The 14,778-nt window shown below is 33.2% G+C and overlaps 1 protein-coding gene and 1 long non-coding RNA gene across 2 annotated transcripts; both read left to right on the forward strand.

Moving 5' to 3' along the window:
* Positions 1 to 1,363: 1,363 nt before the first annotated feature.
* Positions 1,364 to 14,056, forward strand: UFM1 (ubiquitin fold modifier 1). The gene is made up of 6 exons (XM_016137534.2): positions 1,364 to 1,498; positions 1,580 to 1,636; positions 5,563 to 5,620; positions 8,839 to 8,878; positions 10,038 to 10,070; positions 11,416 to 14,056. Coding segments are annotated over exons 1-6 (258 nt in total). The 5' UTR covers positions 1,364 to 1,496; the 3' UTR covers positions 11,484 to 14,056.
* LOC118609344 lies at positions 1,643 to 5,319 on the forward strand. The gene is made up of 2 exons (XR_004953314.1): positions 1,643 to 3,274; positions 5,135 to 5,319. It is a non-coding gene; the product is annotated as an uncharacterized LOC118609344 (long non-coding RNA).
* Positions 14,057 to 14,778: the final 722 nt, after the last annotated feature.

The following is a 14,778-nucleotide window of genomic DNA, read 5'->3' on the forward strand; positions in this document are numbered from 1 at the left end:
CAAAGATTAAATTAATCTTTAGACTTCCCACTACAATTATATCCTTATTCCTCTATTAGATTTCTCTCCTTAAGAATGTAACATAATATTCATTTAAAATAAGTCTGATCTGTGCACATACACACACAACGGAATAGTAGTACTTGGCCATTAAAAAGAATAAAATGTTACCATTTGCAACAACATAGATGAAACTCGAGGCCATTATGCTAAGTGAAGTAAGTCAAACAAAGACAAATGATATGATCTCACTTATATGTAAAATCTAGGAAACAAGCTCACAGATATTAAGACCGGATTGGTCATGGGGGTGGGGGTGGGGATAGGGATGAATGAAGAGGCTCAAAGGGTACAAACTTCCAGTTATAAAATATATAAATCACGGGGATGTAATGTAAAAAAACCCCAAAAACCTGATTTAATATTCTAAAAATTAACTCGATCTCCCCATTATTTTACTTCCTATTTCCAATATTTCTTTAAAAGGGCATTACAGACATTTTAAGAGGGATGTTTATTTTCCAGATGTTTAGAATTTGTAATAAAATTTAGAAAACATGTAGTCTTCTTCTCTCACTGTACGAGAACTTCTGATTGTTACATCTTCGTGGGTTGACACCTACCTTTCTTACTCATCCTGACATCCCTCTTGTTTAGCTTCTGTGCTTGGAACATAGAAAGGATCAAAAGCGTGGTGAATAAATGTGGCTGATGATCAGCAACCTAGTGCCAATCCTAGACTACTAGGTTTAATCCTAGTAGACCATATAACATACAATTGAAATCTCCCATTAATGTATTATACCTCCCAATTAGACCTCAAATTGCTCAAGCGCAGGGATCTTTTATTTCTCACTAACTTGATAACTTATCTGTAAAATTAAATATGTAAGTATTTCAGAGTAAAGTGTGAAGGAAAAATGAGAAATCTTAATTATATAACAGAATTAGGTTGCTGGAAAAGCAAGACTACTAATACGAAAGCCGGGTGAAAATGGCTTGCTGAGCCTCAGGCGAGCTTTTCTGCTTGCAGGTTGCTTTCGCAATTTCCGAGAGCGCCCGCCCCGCAATCCCGCCCACGTCCCCGCCCCCGGCCACGCCAGGCTCCTCACCAGCCCACCAGGTACACAGACTTGCGTCCCAGTTGGCCCGCTGGGACTTAGAGTCCTCTTGCCTATGCTCGCGCTTGTGCTGCCTGACAAAAATACGGCAACAAATAACTGCATTTAGAAAAATATTAATCCCACAGGATCCACACGTTCTTATCAGAAATACAGTGCAAAATCAGTAGCTTTTTGTATTTTAGAGGCTCCGCCTACTGTGAGCATCTGAGACCGATTTTCAGGCAGTGTCTTGGACAACAGCAACTGTGGAGGTCCCCGGTTCGCCGAGGGTGACGTGGACCTGAGCGCGGTGGAGCAGTTCCCGGCACCGCGGCGGAAGCGGGGTTATCACCGGGTAGTTGGTGTGTGATTTCTGTCCTGACCGGTTCCACCATGTAAGTGTTTACCGACCACCGACCAGTCCTTGAGCCTGAGGCCCGACCTTCACTCTGACTCTCCCCTGCTCTGTTTCTCAGGTCTAAGGTCTCTTTTAAGATCACACTGACGTCCGACCCGCGGCTGCCTTACAAAGTGTGAGTAATTTGACCGCGGTGAGCCTCAGGTGGCCGAGCAGGGTCTGGGCGGGGTGGATCCGGGCCTCTGGAATAACGCCCACCCGAGGGTCCCTAAAGCCTTCCTCTCCCTGCGCCCTCTTTCTTCGAGAGCATCCCGGGTCGGTTCCTGTCAGCTGGTCTTGACACGGGGTTGTGGGGGCGGGGTGGGGTGTATGTGTGTGACCGGAACGTTGCTGCTGACTTGGTGATCTCCCTTCAGAACTCATTTGGTGGGTTGTGGGGTAGGAGGACACGTCGACAGGGCTGTAGGGATTATTGGAACCCTTAAACAGCCCTTGTCAGCTCGCGATTTACTAAAAGTATTATTAGTGTCAGGCTTCTGATTCTTGTGCGTGAGTGACTTACCATCAGGTATCACAAAGTAATGAGCCTCAACTCATATCTTAACTATATTGGGATTTAGTAAAGAGATGATTAGTAGAAATGAGAAATGCAGAAATAGGGCAGTGTATTCATGCGGGGCCTTTTATTATCCCCTAGCAGTTAGTACGGATATAACCTAGATCTTCTCACTTAGAATCTCCGTCTGGACTTTCTGTGATTGTAGATAAACATTGAGGTTATTGCAGCTGAAAGTCATATGAAAGGTAGCACAGAGCAGGACTTCAATAGGATTTTATGCATAATATTGATTAACAATAAATAATTACTATCATGGCCAACCTTACTGAATTATAGCTGCTGTTATCAGTCTCACAGACTTAGCTGTCTGTGACCCATACAACTTATAACTTTTAGCTTTCTTGATGGGTTCATCTCCTGATGAATCTCCTTTCATCGTTATTTCAAGTAATTACTCCACCTGTAAAATGTTATTATTAAGCACTTTCTTATGGATAACCACGTTCTCTTATGGGCGATTTACTCTAATGTTTCTTCTATAAAAATATTCCTTTTAATTCATGGGTAGGATTGCTTTTTTAATCTATCACTACTCTCTCCATGCCTTACCCAACTTCTTTCCTTTCTATCCAGTTTAGAGTCCAGGGTCAATCTTTAAGTCACTTTCTTGTAAACATCCTCAACTCTGGTATCCTCCTATCTCCAGTATATTTCACTTCAAGAGCTTGGTGAAACACCAACTCTGAACTCAGCCACTGAGTTCTCTGTACATACATACCTGAATGTCCCAGGGGAAAATAACACAATTAGGCCGATAGGTTTTACGTAAAATTCATAACTATGCTCAGTAGTACTCAAGTTTGCTTGTTTTCCTCTTTATCCTCTGAAAGGATTTTTTTAACAGTTCCTTTCCCCAGTTCTCTGAATCCATCAGAGCAATTCTCTCATCTTTCCATCCAAATCTATCCACCTGTGTAATCTCTGTCTATGACCCTGTTAGAATGGAAAATGTGACTTAGCTCCTGTGAACAGCCAGCTGTATCACTTGGGCTCTGGATCTCACTTTTTTCAGTCTTGATAGACTCTAGACATCTCCCTCTCCTCAGCATCTTTGATTTCTCCTTCTTGATTATTCTCATTAATGTGTAAATATACTTCATGGAAAAAGAGAGAAGGAAAGAGGAAGGAAGAAAGAGAAGGACAGCACCTGTATCTATAAGAGTGGCTGGCATTATACCAGTTCAATTAATATTGGTGAGTGAATGAATTTAATAGGCATACCTATTGTTTAGTGCATGTGGTTGTATATATAATCTATATATGAGTATGTGTGTGTATAAAATACGCCTAACATATGTACCTGTGTATGCTGTTTTCTATTCAAAGTAAGTAGTAACCACTACTTGGGTACTAATGAAAGCAACTCAAGATTTGTGGGGAAACATGCTTTAACTTTTTAATGTCACTTTTCACTCGTCAAGCAGGTAAACATATACTTTGATAGAGAAACTTTATTTGACTTTCTAATATTGCTAATAGTTGAATTCCAGGAAGGATGTTTCGGTTTTAAATTTATTCTGTGAAATGTCAGATTTTTCATTTTTTTATGTTTTTGTTTATTGATATTTCTGCAGTTGGTGTTGCTACTGTGTTACAGAAATGTTGAAATCAAAACAGTTCTCTTATGTAAAGGATGAATTAAAAACACCCTTGGCTCTTTCAGTCTATTTCCAATCTTTACAGTCATAATTTCTAACTCTTATTCTCTTCCCTTTCCTACTGCCATCATCACTTTGTAAAGCTTTAGCCACCATATTCCAGAATTGACGAGAAGTCCTTTTAATCCTCCCCGCTTTTACACGTGTTCTTTTCTGTGCAGGGCATGTAGTCTTGTGTGACCACCACTTTTTGACAAACACCACCCTTTAATAATCAAAATTTCACCTCTGAGGATGTCTGTAATTGTCCAGGGAGTTCATCTCATCCTTCTTCAATTTTCTATAGAAACTATTCCTTTTCCTTATAACAGCATTTGTCAAGTTATATCGTAGTTCTGTTTATATGAAGTATATATTTAAAAAAAATAAATTTTGCCAGTAATTTATTTTAAAAATTCACTTTAATATATGGAATAGTTCTTATTTTTTAAAAACACTAATATAATGTAAAAATACCAAATTTACAAAATGTGACTGGCAAATACAAGAAATGACAAATTCAAATCTAGATAAAGTCTATGGAGTCACAATAACTCCTAGTCCATCTGTAATTTTCTGCCTTATAGAACATGTATTAAAATATGCTTTTATTTTATGTTTTATTGGATTATCTTTGGACAGTCTCACCAATTTAATATACATGTAGCAACTTATTTTAACATCAATATGATTTTCTATTTATGTGTTACAAGGACATTTCCAGTCTCTAGTTCAAGAGTGAATTGAAAACCTAAGATTTTAGAAGTTGTCCTTTTGAGGACAAGTTTTAGTACAGTGAATCTAAACTATAAATGTAATGCAAAAATATTTACAGTGCTGTTCCTTACTTTGTAAACTATTACATTGCCAATTTATTAGATAATTTTTAGACAAATGACTACCCTGTGGTGACAAATAAGAGAAGTTTTGAAGAGAAATGTTAATTTGTAAGTCTCTCTTCCCTACTTTGAAAAAGAATCTGTTTTTCTATCTTTATTCATTGTAAGTTATTTTGCATTAGAAATATTCTATTTTTTATTTTACTTTTTTTTAACCTCTTCTCGTGCCTTTAGGTGTTTACATTGTTTGTGTGTTTGTTTGTTTTAGAGTATAATGTCAATTCTTTTTTAGTTTTTAAATTGGAAAACTCATAGATTTGACCATTTACTAATAGTCTTGAATATACTTGACATCATACAAGTTAATATCAAAATCTTGTGTCGCTCTTCAAAATGTTATTTCAGGTTATATTAAGCCATTTGTCTAAAGATGATATGAAAGTTTTGTGGGAAATGACTTTATATTTTGCTGTAGTTAATGCTCATTTTCATCAGCTTGGTGTACTATTTCAGACTTGGTTATTAAAAGTGCACAGAAAAAATCATTGTAAGATTTATGATCTGGTGATATTTCGCAGGTAGCCTTCTTTTGTAATGAAAATGATGACATTCTTGCTTTGGATGAAAAGGTCTTTGGACGGCCTGGAGGTGGTAATGTGGACTGAAGACTAAGAAGAGAGTCAACTTTTTGAAATCCATCTCTGGAAGCAAATCCATATGCTAGACCTATTTGTACCAACGTATTAAAATATATAAATCTGTACCTGTATAGGTTGTAAATTTTTAAGTGGAACTGTGGGTACCATCTCTGATATAAGGCTAATTGCTTTTTTAAAATTTTAGAGTTAATTAATGTAGTGTGCAATCAAAATACACAAGCTTCAGACTCAAAAGATAAATTTGTTCAGGTCTGCTGAAATAGCTGATATAAGGGACAAAGAGCTTTAAAATATCATCTTTTAATAAAATCAGCTTTTTAAAAAATTGTTTTTAATTCTTCTTGCAGGCTAAGTGTTCCTGAAAGTACACCTTTCACAGCAGTCTTAAAGTTTGCAGCCGAAGAAGTAAGTGTAGAAATTGGAACAACCTGTATGGAATGCAGTTTGGCAGCGTATTTCAAAAACCTTTAAATTTTGCATGTACTTTGACCCACTACTTTCATGTGGATTCATGGCTAGGTTTATGCTATCAAAAAATTAAGCTTTACTTACAGATATAATAGAATGAAAGTACTGACAAATATAAGAAGAATGCATTGGCACATTTATTCAATTCAGCCATTGATAAGTGTTAAGGAAAATTTTTATTGAAATTAAAAAGGTACAGTCATGTGTAAATTTTAAAAATAGCAATATGTCACTGTAGTTTTTGTATTCATTTTTACTACTTTGATTCTAGAATTACAATTTAAATATATTTTTCAAATTTTCTGTATGAATATGGGGACTGTTAGTAAAATTTGTTTTTAAGTGTCTAGTTTTTTTAATGTTTGGGTTTTCTGTTTTTATGAAATAAAAATTTTCCATCTAAAATTATTATCAGAAGAATCTAAAAAACAACTCTTTGGATATGACACTTGAAAGAGTAGCTTGAGTGGAAATGATACCCAAATGTGACTTGTAGGGTTCCTATTTTAAATGTGTCATTAACTATCTGTGTGACATGAGCAAACCTCTCAATTTCTCTCTTCCTCAAAATTCTTAATCTATAAAATGGGAATGTGCAGTTAATGCCTGTCCTTTCTATGTAGTTAAGTGATTTTGAGTAAAAAATACAGCATCTACTGAAATCTTGTGAAGGTAAAAGTGTTGTATTTCAGAGTCACTGAAATCCAAATGTTTTGGTTCACAATCTTTAGAAAAGTTTATAGTTATGGAAAAATAATTTTGGTAACTAAGTATATAAGAAACTAGCTTAGCTCACAATCCTCTATATATAAGTGGTTAATGGAAAAATCAGCCAAGTCATCAGCACTCTTGTAGCGCCTTGTAAACTATTGTCAGGGACCACCAACATAGTTTATTGCTCATTCAGAAGTAAACTGGAAAGTGAAAAGTGTTTTATAGTCAGTTTTCACCTATTCTTCGTGCAGAAAGCATAAGTAAAAAGATGGGAAACAAATCTGAATATAGCATCATCATTACTTTTTGCCATACAGAGCACTTACAAGAAATATTCCTGCTCTGTGGTGTAGCAGATACCACAGATTTCCAATTTATGAAGTAGATCTGTACAAGCTATGATTAATATTTATTATTACCTTTTATAGTTTTTAGTTTGCCTTCTATAAGGCAAAGGCATTGATCTGATCTTGATCTTCTACTGCAAGATAAGAACATCCTAACAGACATGTAATAGAAAATAAACTAACAAACTTTATACAATTACATATATAAGTTTTAATAAAGCATATAACTTGTGAATCATGGGTGTTACACATTTAGAAAAGTTATGACTTTCAGGCAACAGTGAGAAGGCCTTTCACAAGATGACATTGTAGAATCTTTCAATGATAACAAAAATTGACTTGACAAACCCAAGAGCCTGTGGATTTAAATTCCTAGTAAAATCCTCTTAATAATAGTAATAAAACTCCCCAATACCCAGCTAGGTTAATTTAACTAAGTAGTGAGTTGTTAAAAGCCTGAGAAGAGCCTCTCTCTTAGCATTCTAAATTATAAAATTTAGGGAATCTGAGGAAGAAAAATGAAAACTGAGGAGCATAAAATACTCTGCATTCAGGAGAAAACTTGTCAGTAATTTAGCACAAAAATAATAGTATATTTTACATCACTAGTGATGCTTCCCCAAATTTTACCTTAATCATTGCTTCTATATTCAAGAAGAGAAAAATCGTATCAGCAGTAGCTTTTAATTTTTAATGTTCATAAAATATGTTGTCACTATATGGGCGTAAACAAGAAAATACTTAGCTTATATTGAAATGGATATAATCTAAAGATAAGACAGTAGGGTAACTAGAAACTTTGTAATATTCAAGTTTTAAAAATAACATGTCCTATAATTAATTTGGGTAATTGGTCAAAGTTTTTCTAAGCATTACAAGGTTTATTTAAAATTCTTAAATCTTTAAAAGGACCTTTACAAGTAAGAATGTACTATATAGACAGTAAAATTATGTATTAGGTACATAATCCTGTAACAAGTAATTGTTCTTATGCATTCAGTTCTTATTTTAAAATGTGATTCTTTGAATCATAAAATAAGCTTTTAGTTGTTTTTATCAACTATGCATATGTGCCCATCATAAAATACCTAGAGCAGCATTTCCAAGAGTATTATTCCCAGACTACTAGAACCACCAAAAAGAAAAAGAAAAAATTCCATGAAAAACTGTGATCAGTGGCCAAAAAGTATGGGGAATCCTTCTTTAACTATTTCCTTCTTGAAGTTAAATAAACTATTAGCAGCATATTGAAGGATTTTAAAAAGAATACTAGTGTAATTTAGTGTTTTCTAAACTTATTTGATTACAAAATTCACTATAATATCTATAAAACTTGTCTTAGCATAGACGTGCATAATAAATATTTGTTGGATAAATTAACTGAGGACCTGAATACATTTGGACAACTGCTAGTCTCGAGAGCATTAAGAGAAGAAATCTACCTTTTAGTTGCCAATAAGTTCCATACGACATTTCATTGATTTGGAAAGCACATCCTTTTACAACGTCTCTGAAAGTAGATCAGTGGAGTCTTACTATCACTTTGCCATCCGGCAGTCACATAATTGTCTAGTTGATATCAGCACATAATTAGACTGTTGCCATCCCATGATATTTAACTCAGCAATACATTAAAGGAGAATTTGAGAAAAGAATATGAGCCTTTGTTGACCTCCCATTAAATACAAGAGAACTATTGTTTGAGCTTACTATTTCTAAAAGAAATTTTAGTAATATTTTAAGCAATTGATTTGCTTTTATTTTTGCTTATGTAACGTATATGATAAAAGTAACATGTCTAAGTCTGAAAGAGTAAATATTGAGTTAGTCATAGAGTCATCAGCAGTGTTTATTGTTTTTGTAGTATATAAAATAAGGTGCATTTTGCAATCCATGGTGTCCTAGATACAGTGAAATGTAGTATTTAGAGCAAATTATGATAGCCCTTTTTTTTTGATGATATTACTTATTCTAAAAGATAAATCACATTTTAGAATTATAAAATTGATTATATGTACATCATCCTTGCTAAGCTAACAATCTTTGATAGAGTATGTATGTATACAAAATTAGTTTTCTTTTTCTCCCCTCTAGTTTAAAGTTCCTGCAGCCACAAGTGCAATTATTACCAATGGTAAGATTTCATTTTAAAACTACTTATCTCATAACTATTTAAATTATTTAAAATAACTCAAATTAATTAAAATTGACTTAAATATAAAAGTCCAAAATGCATATCAATATAAATGTTATGCATAATTGTAAACACTGAGTCAAAGTTATTGTCCATAATTAGCTTTTTTCAGTTTCTTTGGTATAACATTTTGTAATATCTTATGTCTTTATCACTGCATTCCCTATTATTACTGAAAATAACTTTTTTTTAACAGTTTTTTTAAATAGTATTGGCAAATGCTTTTCGAATTTAGGAAGTTAAGCAGGAATGTACATTTGCTATACTGTGTAACTATTTTCTTGACGAAAATTATTCTTATATGCTTGCACTAATGAGGATTTTACTCAATTAGGTATATAATTTAAATTCTGAATATCTTAAAATATGACTGTTAAGTTTGATGGAACTAGCTCTATGAGAAAATACCGAAATAAGATGAGGAGTAAGATGGCAGTGAGGGCTTAACTGTTTTTCAGAAATACAGAGTAATATTTATGGGCGCTAGTGAGTAGTTCCTGCACAGTTAGGTTAGACTGAGAAGATGGATTTAATGTACAGTAGCATGATACAGTTTTGATATGACAGTTTCTTACTCTAAAACATTATGCATTCTGTCACATCGAAGTTTTTCTCTAGAAGAAAACTAGCCTACATTCTAGAAAATTTTAGGTTCACAAATGAATAGCTATTAGGAACGTGCTTTGTAAACTTCTTATGAAGTGTCAGTGGAACTTGAATTATATGACCAGGTTCTCCTGGCCTAAGATTTTTATACAATGGAGCAGTATGTAAATGATAATGACATACCTAACGTGCTCTTGGTTATGTTTTTCACTATGTATGACATAATAAAATACAAAACTATCTTCTGTAGGCCGTATCAGGATTATTGCATTGACAGATGTTCTTATCTAATCCAGCAGTGGGTGTGAATGTACAATAGTAAAAAACTTCAGCAGATAATTTGCCTGAATGATTGCCATTCATTCATGTTCTTGGATTTAAATTGTTTAGCTTGTGTCTATTTCACAATAGCCCCATTTAGGCCAGTCTCTTGTTACTATTAAACCATTTTAGCTTAGAAATAACTTGGATGATATTATAATTTATTTTCTAGATGGAATAGGAATAAACCCTGCACAGACTGCTGGTGAGTATCTGTCTGAAACTCATGGAGATGTGGGTGGGGCTGTATGTCAGTCGAACTAAATGCTTAATTCTAATTGAACTGAATAGGATTTTAACAGGATAATAGCTATTTTTTTAGGGATTTTGTAGCATTATTTACCTGTGTCTCTGAATAATAATTTGTTTCATTATATGTATCAATTATGCATGCTTTTGGCTACATAAAGAAAACTGGACTAATAAGCATTAAAGGTTTTTAATAATTATAACAAAGAATCTGAGGCTAAGATTGTACCTTTATGGGAATAATGGTTTTGACCTATCTCATTAGGTGTTAGTGAGGTGGTACATGTAAAATGCTTAAAGTTTGCATTATGCATAGTAAGCATTCAATAATTGCTAGCTAATATTATTATTTTAAAGAAGTAGTAATTTAAACTTCAAAGAGCTTAGTCCACACTCAGAGCTAACCTAATATTATACAGTGCTGTATGTTGATGTCCTAACAAAAAGGCAGGGTAAAAGTAATCTTAAACTTTTTAACAGATAGTTTTTCTCAGATGTACCCTTTTAGGCTTATAATCTAATTATAATCTTTTGAAATTAAGCGTGCTTTAATATAATGTTATCTCAATCTTGAACAGTATTTATGTTTAAATTACTTCTATTTTATAACAAAATTATATTATCCTCATAGATCTTGGGATTGAAATTAACCCATATAGAAAATGAAGAGGGATTTAAAATTGTAAATTTTTTTAAACTTAAATCATCAGTATTTAATTTTATTAAATTAAAAAGGTTATTCATCGAAGATCATGAGACATTTCATTATATAGATAAGTGCCTTTAAACTTAGGTTTAAAGCTTTCATTTTTACTCTAGAAATGTTTGGCAGTTTATATTAATTTGAATTTGTGCTTATTTTAACACATTGCCTGTTATGTTACTCTTAAAAGTTGAAATGTGCACATCATGGGACATGAAGTAAAATTCAGTCAGTTGAATCAAAATAGGTCAGAGTGTCTAAACTTTTGTCACTTGTGGTAATTTAGATTATTATTTCTGTCCTTTGCTATTTGTTTATTTAAGCAAATATTGATGGTTAAATTGATTTACATTGTTATTTGCTGAGTGTATTTGTTAGCATTTTGTGGCTTAATATTCTTATTTAAAACTTCAGACATACAGTTGGGTTGTGAAGATGTGAATGGAATAAAAACAAGTCTTAAACAGCATGGAATTAAGTTCTAATGTTTGTGCTTTTGTACCTACTTACTTTATACTACTTTATTGTGTCTAATTGTTGGACTGTTAAGATAACTTGTTGTTTTGTAAATACCTAACTTTATGTTTTGTTTGTGTAGGAAATGTTTTTCTAAAGCATGGTTCAGAACTGCGAATTATTCCTAGAGATCGTGTTGGAAGTTGTTAATATCTGCTGCTTGGAACATAGGATTATTTTTCAGAATAAATCTTGATATTGTTATAACACTGAAATCAAGCATTTAAAATACTATGAAAACATCAATAGTTGATGAAATAATGAAAGAGCCAAAAAAGTCTCTGCCTCTTCTTATTATTCCCACTCTGCGTGTGAAGAGAGAGTGCTTATGCATTGAGGAGGACACAGAAGATCTTAGTCTTTCTTTCATTACTACCTCACAGCACATGCAGCTAGTTCATTGGGATTAAATGGATTATCCAACTGTGTTCTATTACTGGAGGATGCTTCTAATAATTCTGAGAACATTTGGAAAATTAAAATTTATGGAATCTTCCTATTTGTCTTTGAGTTAAAATTTTAAAATGATTATTGATCATCCATGGCAGTTTGTTTGACAGCATCTGACTTGCAGACTCAAAAGTAATTGAATACTGAATTATATGTCATTTTTGATAAAGGATGTAAACATGTAATTGAATACTTAACTGTCTTAACTTTTTATCATTTAGGTTTTTTTTTTAAGTTTCAAGCTTCATGTGTTTTTATGATTTTTAATTGAGTTATTGAAGAGCCAAAAACTGAATTTTTGATATAGCCCTTATGCGTAAAATTGCTATCCCACACCAGAGTTTTAACTATAATCTTGCAGAATCCAATAGTTGTAATGGTAAGAACTGAAATTAAAGTAGAAGCATCCTTTGCTGAGTTATCCATTCCCTTTTTAGTCTCCTAATAGAACTTTTATAACAGGAATCCTCAACATACATTGTCTTTCTGAGGATAGTATTTCTAAATAGCATTCAGGAAGAGAGTATTGTAAAGATTTGAAGTTCACAGCAAAGCTCAAGAAAATGCTAATTGGAAATGCTGATTAATTATACTCACTGAAGTCAAGCATTTAGGAAGTGTTAAGATTAGTCAGATAATAAGAAGCCAGTTAAGGGAAGATGGAGAAGCTCAGATTATCAAGTTTCTAGGAAGGAGGAAATGAAAGAAAGGGAACAGAAAGCTGTAGCAAAGTGTCACAGAAAAAGCCAGCTGGATAGGCAGAAGTGCAGAGGCTATGTGGGGAGAATTGAAGGAAAAGAAAATAGGCTATATTGTAATAAGGAGCAGAAGGCAATTGGAAAAAGCACAGTCCTTGTCAATATACAGATTTCAAAATTTCCTTTATGAGAATCTAAAAAGTGATATGTGTAAGGGGTGATTTTATATGCCCTTACAGAGATCAGTATCTATGTAAATCTTTAAAAATAAAATGACAGCTCAAGGCGGTTCAGAACCCATGCTCGATTTGCTATATTATAGATGATGAGCTCTGTGGAGATAGGCCCTGTGTCTCTCTTGCTCTTTCTAGACCTGGTAAGGTGGTGGGATTTCAATAAATACTTGCTGAATTATTCACGAATAAAGTTTCTCTAAGACCAGTTTTTATCTAAGCATAAGCTCTAGGTTCATTGGAGAAAAAAGTATTAGGAAATGCAACAAAATCAGCATCTGAAGGGGGCATCGATAGTTAAGTTTAAGAAATTATTCAGATATTGTTTATATATTTGACGAATGAGCAGCAATGTTCTGAATTGTAAAGGCAGAAAAATCTCTGCTAAGGTAGAAAAATATACTTAATGATGTTTGGGGAAGTCTTTATTTTGATGAACAAAATTTGATGCTGAAGGACTTCCTGGTCCTTAACAGTATGAAGCCTCAGTTAACCAGAAACTTATGAATACCCATTCCCTGAAGTTTTTGTTTAATTTAGATTTCCCCCTACTCTGTTTCTAGCACAAAATCTGCCTGCTGTGTTAAATAAATTTATGATGTCCTATACTTCAAAGTAATTTGTTCTGTGGTTTTGAAATTTTTATGGTAGTACTTAAAAACATTTTCTTAAAAAACTAGACATTTCGTTAAGTAAATGTGATCTGTAAGTTCTTTGTGTGGAATATTTTGAAGTATTGTATTTAGTTTAAATGCATTATTGACATAATATGTTATGAAAATACATTGTTATTCTGTAAGCCATTTTTTCTACTCTTTTATTATTAAAGCTTTTAATCAGAATGCCTATAGAGCCAGCGCAAAAAAAAAAAAAAAAAAAAAGGCAAAGGTGAATAATAACCATTAGGTCATGGAATGGGTGTATACTTTCAAATGCCAGTCCTATTTCAGGAAAGAAAAAAAAGTTTATCGTAATTGTCTTGGCTAGTTAATCCCAAAACTGGGTGATTATCCAAATCATCCAAATCACTTAGAGGATTAAAAATAAAGATTTCTGCAAACTACCCCTAAAGTTCCGATTTATTAAATCTGGAATAATGTATAAGAATCTCTTTACAAAAAGCAATCCTGTGAGTTCTTTTGTATGGCTGGGTTTGAGAATGATAAGGCCAGCTTTTTCATGTTATAGGTGAACAAAATGAAATCTAAGGGGTCAAAGTAACTAGCAGATGTTATAGAATCTTGGAAAGTACACATGTCACTGCTTGGTTCTCCAGTATCTGAGTAAATGCAAAGATGCTAGTTAATTGTCTCACTGGTAATAAAGCTGCCTTTTTAAAGTGTTTCAAGTCCAATTATTTTTGGAATATTTTATTTCTTAAGATTAGTTATTTGAAAGGAAAGTCAATGGGGAGAAAGTTTCATTTAAGCCCCTTTCTTCCTGAATTAAGATATCAAAAATATCTACCATGTCTTTTTACCTAAGGAAATTGAATATTTGTGACTTGGAAGCATCAACATACTTTATAATGGAGCATTAAATATACCATGAATTAGGTGAGTGCATATTAATATTCCCAAGGCTATTTATAAAATTGCAAATTACACACACACACACACACACACACACACACGCAGCTACAAAGATTAGTCCCCTAGTTACCTGCTTTTCCAACTAGACTGTTACTCATAAGGCCCTGCACTACAGAAATTATGGAACTACTCTCTGATAGTGTTAGAGATAAATCATTATTTAAACCAGGCTATTTAATTAAAAGAGACATTCTCACAAGGCTCAATCTATCCAATCTTATCCTCATCCTCCAAATTGTCTAAGCCAGATATTTGGAACTTACTAGGTTTTTTAAAATTTTTCTTAACCATAGCAAATGAATCAAAATTCTATTGATTCTTTTTTACAAAAATATATCTTCTAGCCATCCCAAATGTCTAGCTTCGGATATATTTCATCTTTTACACTTGTTGAAATTAGCTTTTTGATGTGGAGAGAGGATCATGTAGTTCAACTTGTCAAAATCCTATTGAATAAAAATTATACTTTTCA

The sequence above is a fragment of the Rousettus aegyptiacus genome, unplaced genomic scaffold (assembly GCF_014176215.1).
Source record: "Rousettus aegyptiacus isolate mRouAeg1 unplaced genomic scaffold, mRouAeg1.p scaffold_m13_p_11, whole genome shotgun sequence".
Taxonomy (NCBI): Eukaryota; Metazoa; Chordata; class Mammalia; order Chiroptera; family Pteropodidae; genus Rousettus; species Rousettus aegyptiacus.

What these genes read in the sequence shown, in the direction of transcription:
- UFM1 (XM_016137534.2), top strand. An exon ending in CCGCGGCTGCCTTACAAAGT is followed by an intron (nt 1,637 to 5,562) that starts GTGAGTAATTTG and finishes TTCTTCTTGCAG; the next exon opens with GCTAAGTGTTCCTGAAAGTA. An exon ending in AAACCCTGCACAGACTGCTG is followed by an intron (nt 10,071 to 11,415) that starts GTGAGTATCTGT and finishes TTGTTTGTGTAG; the next exon opens with GAAATGTTTTTCTAAAGCAT.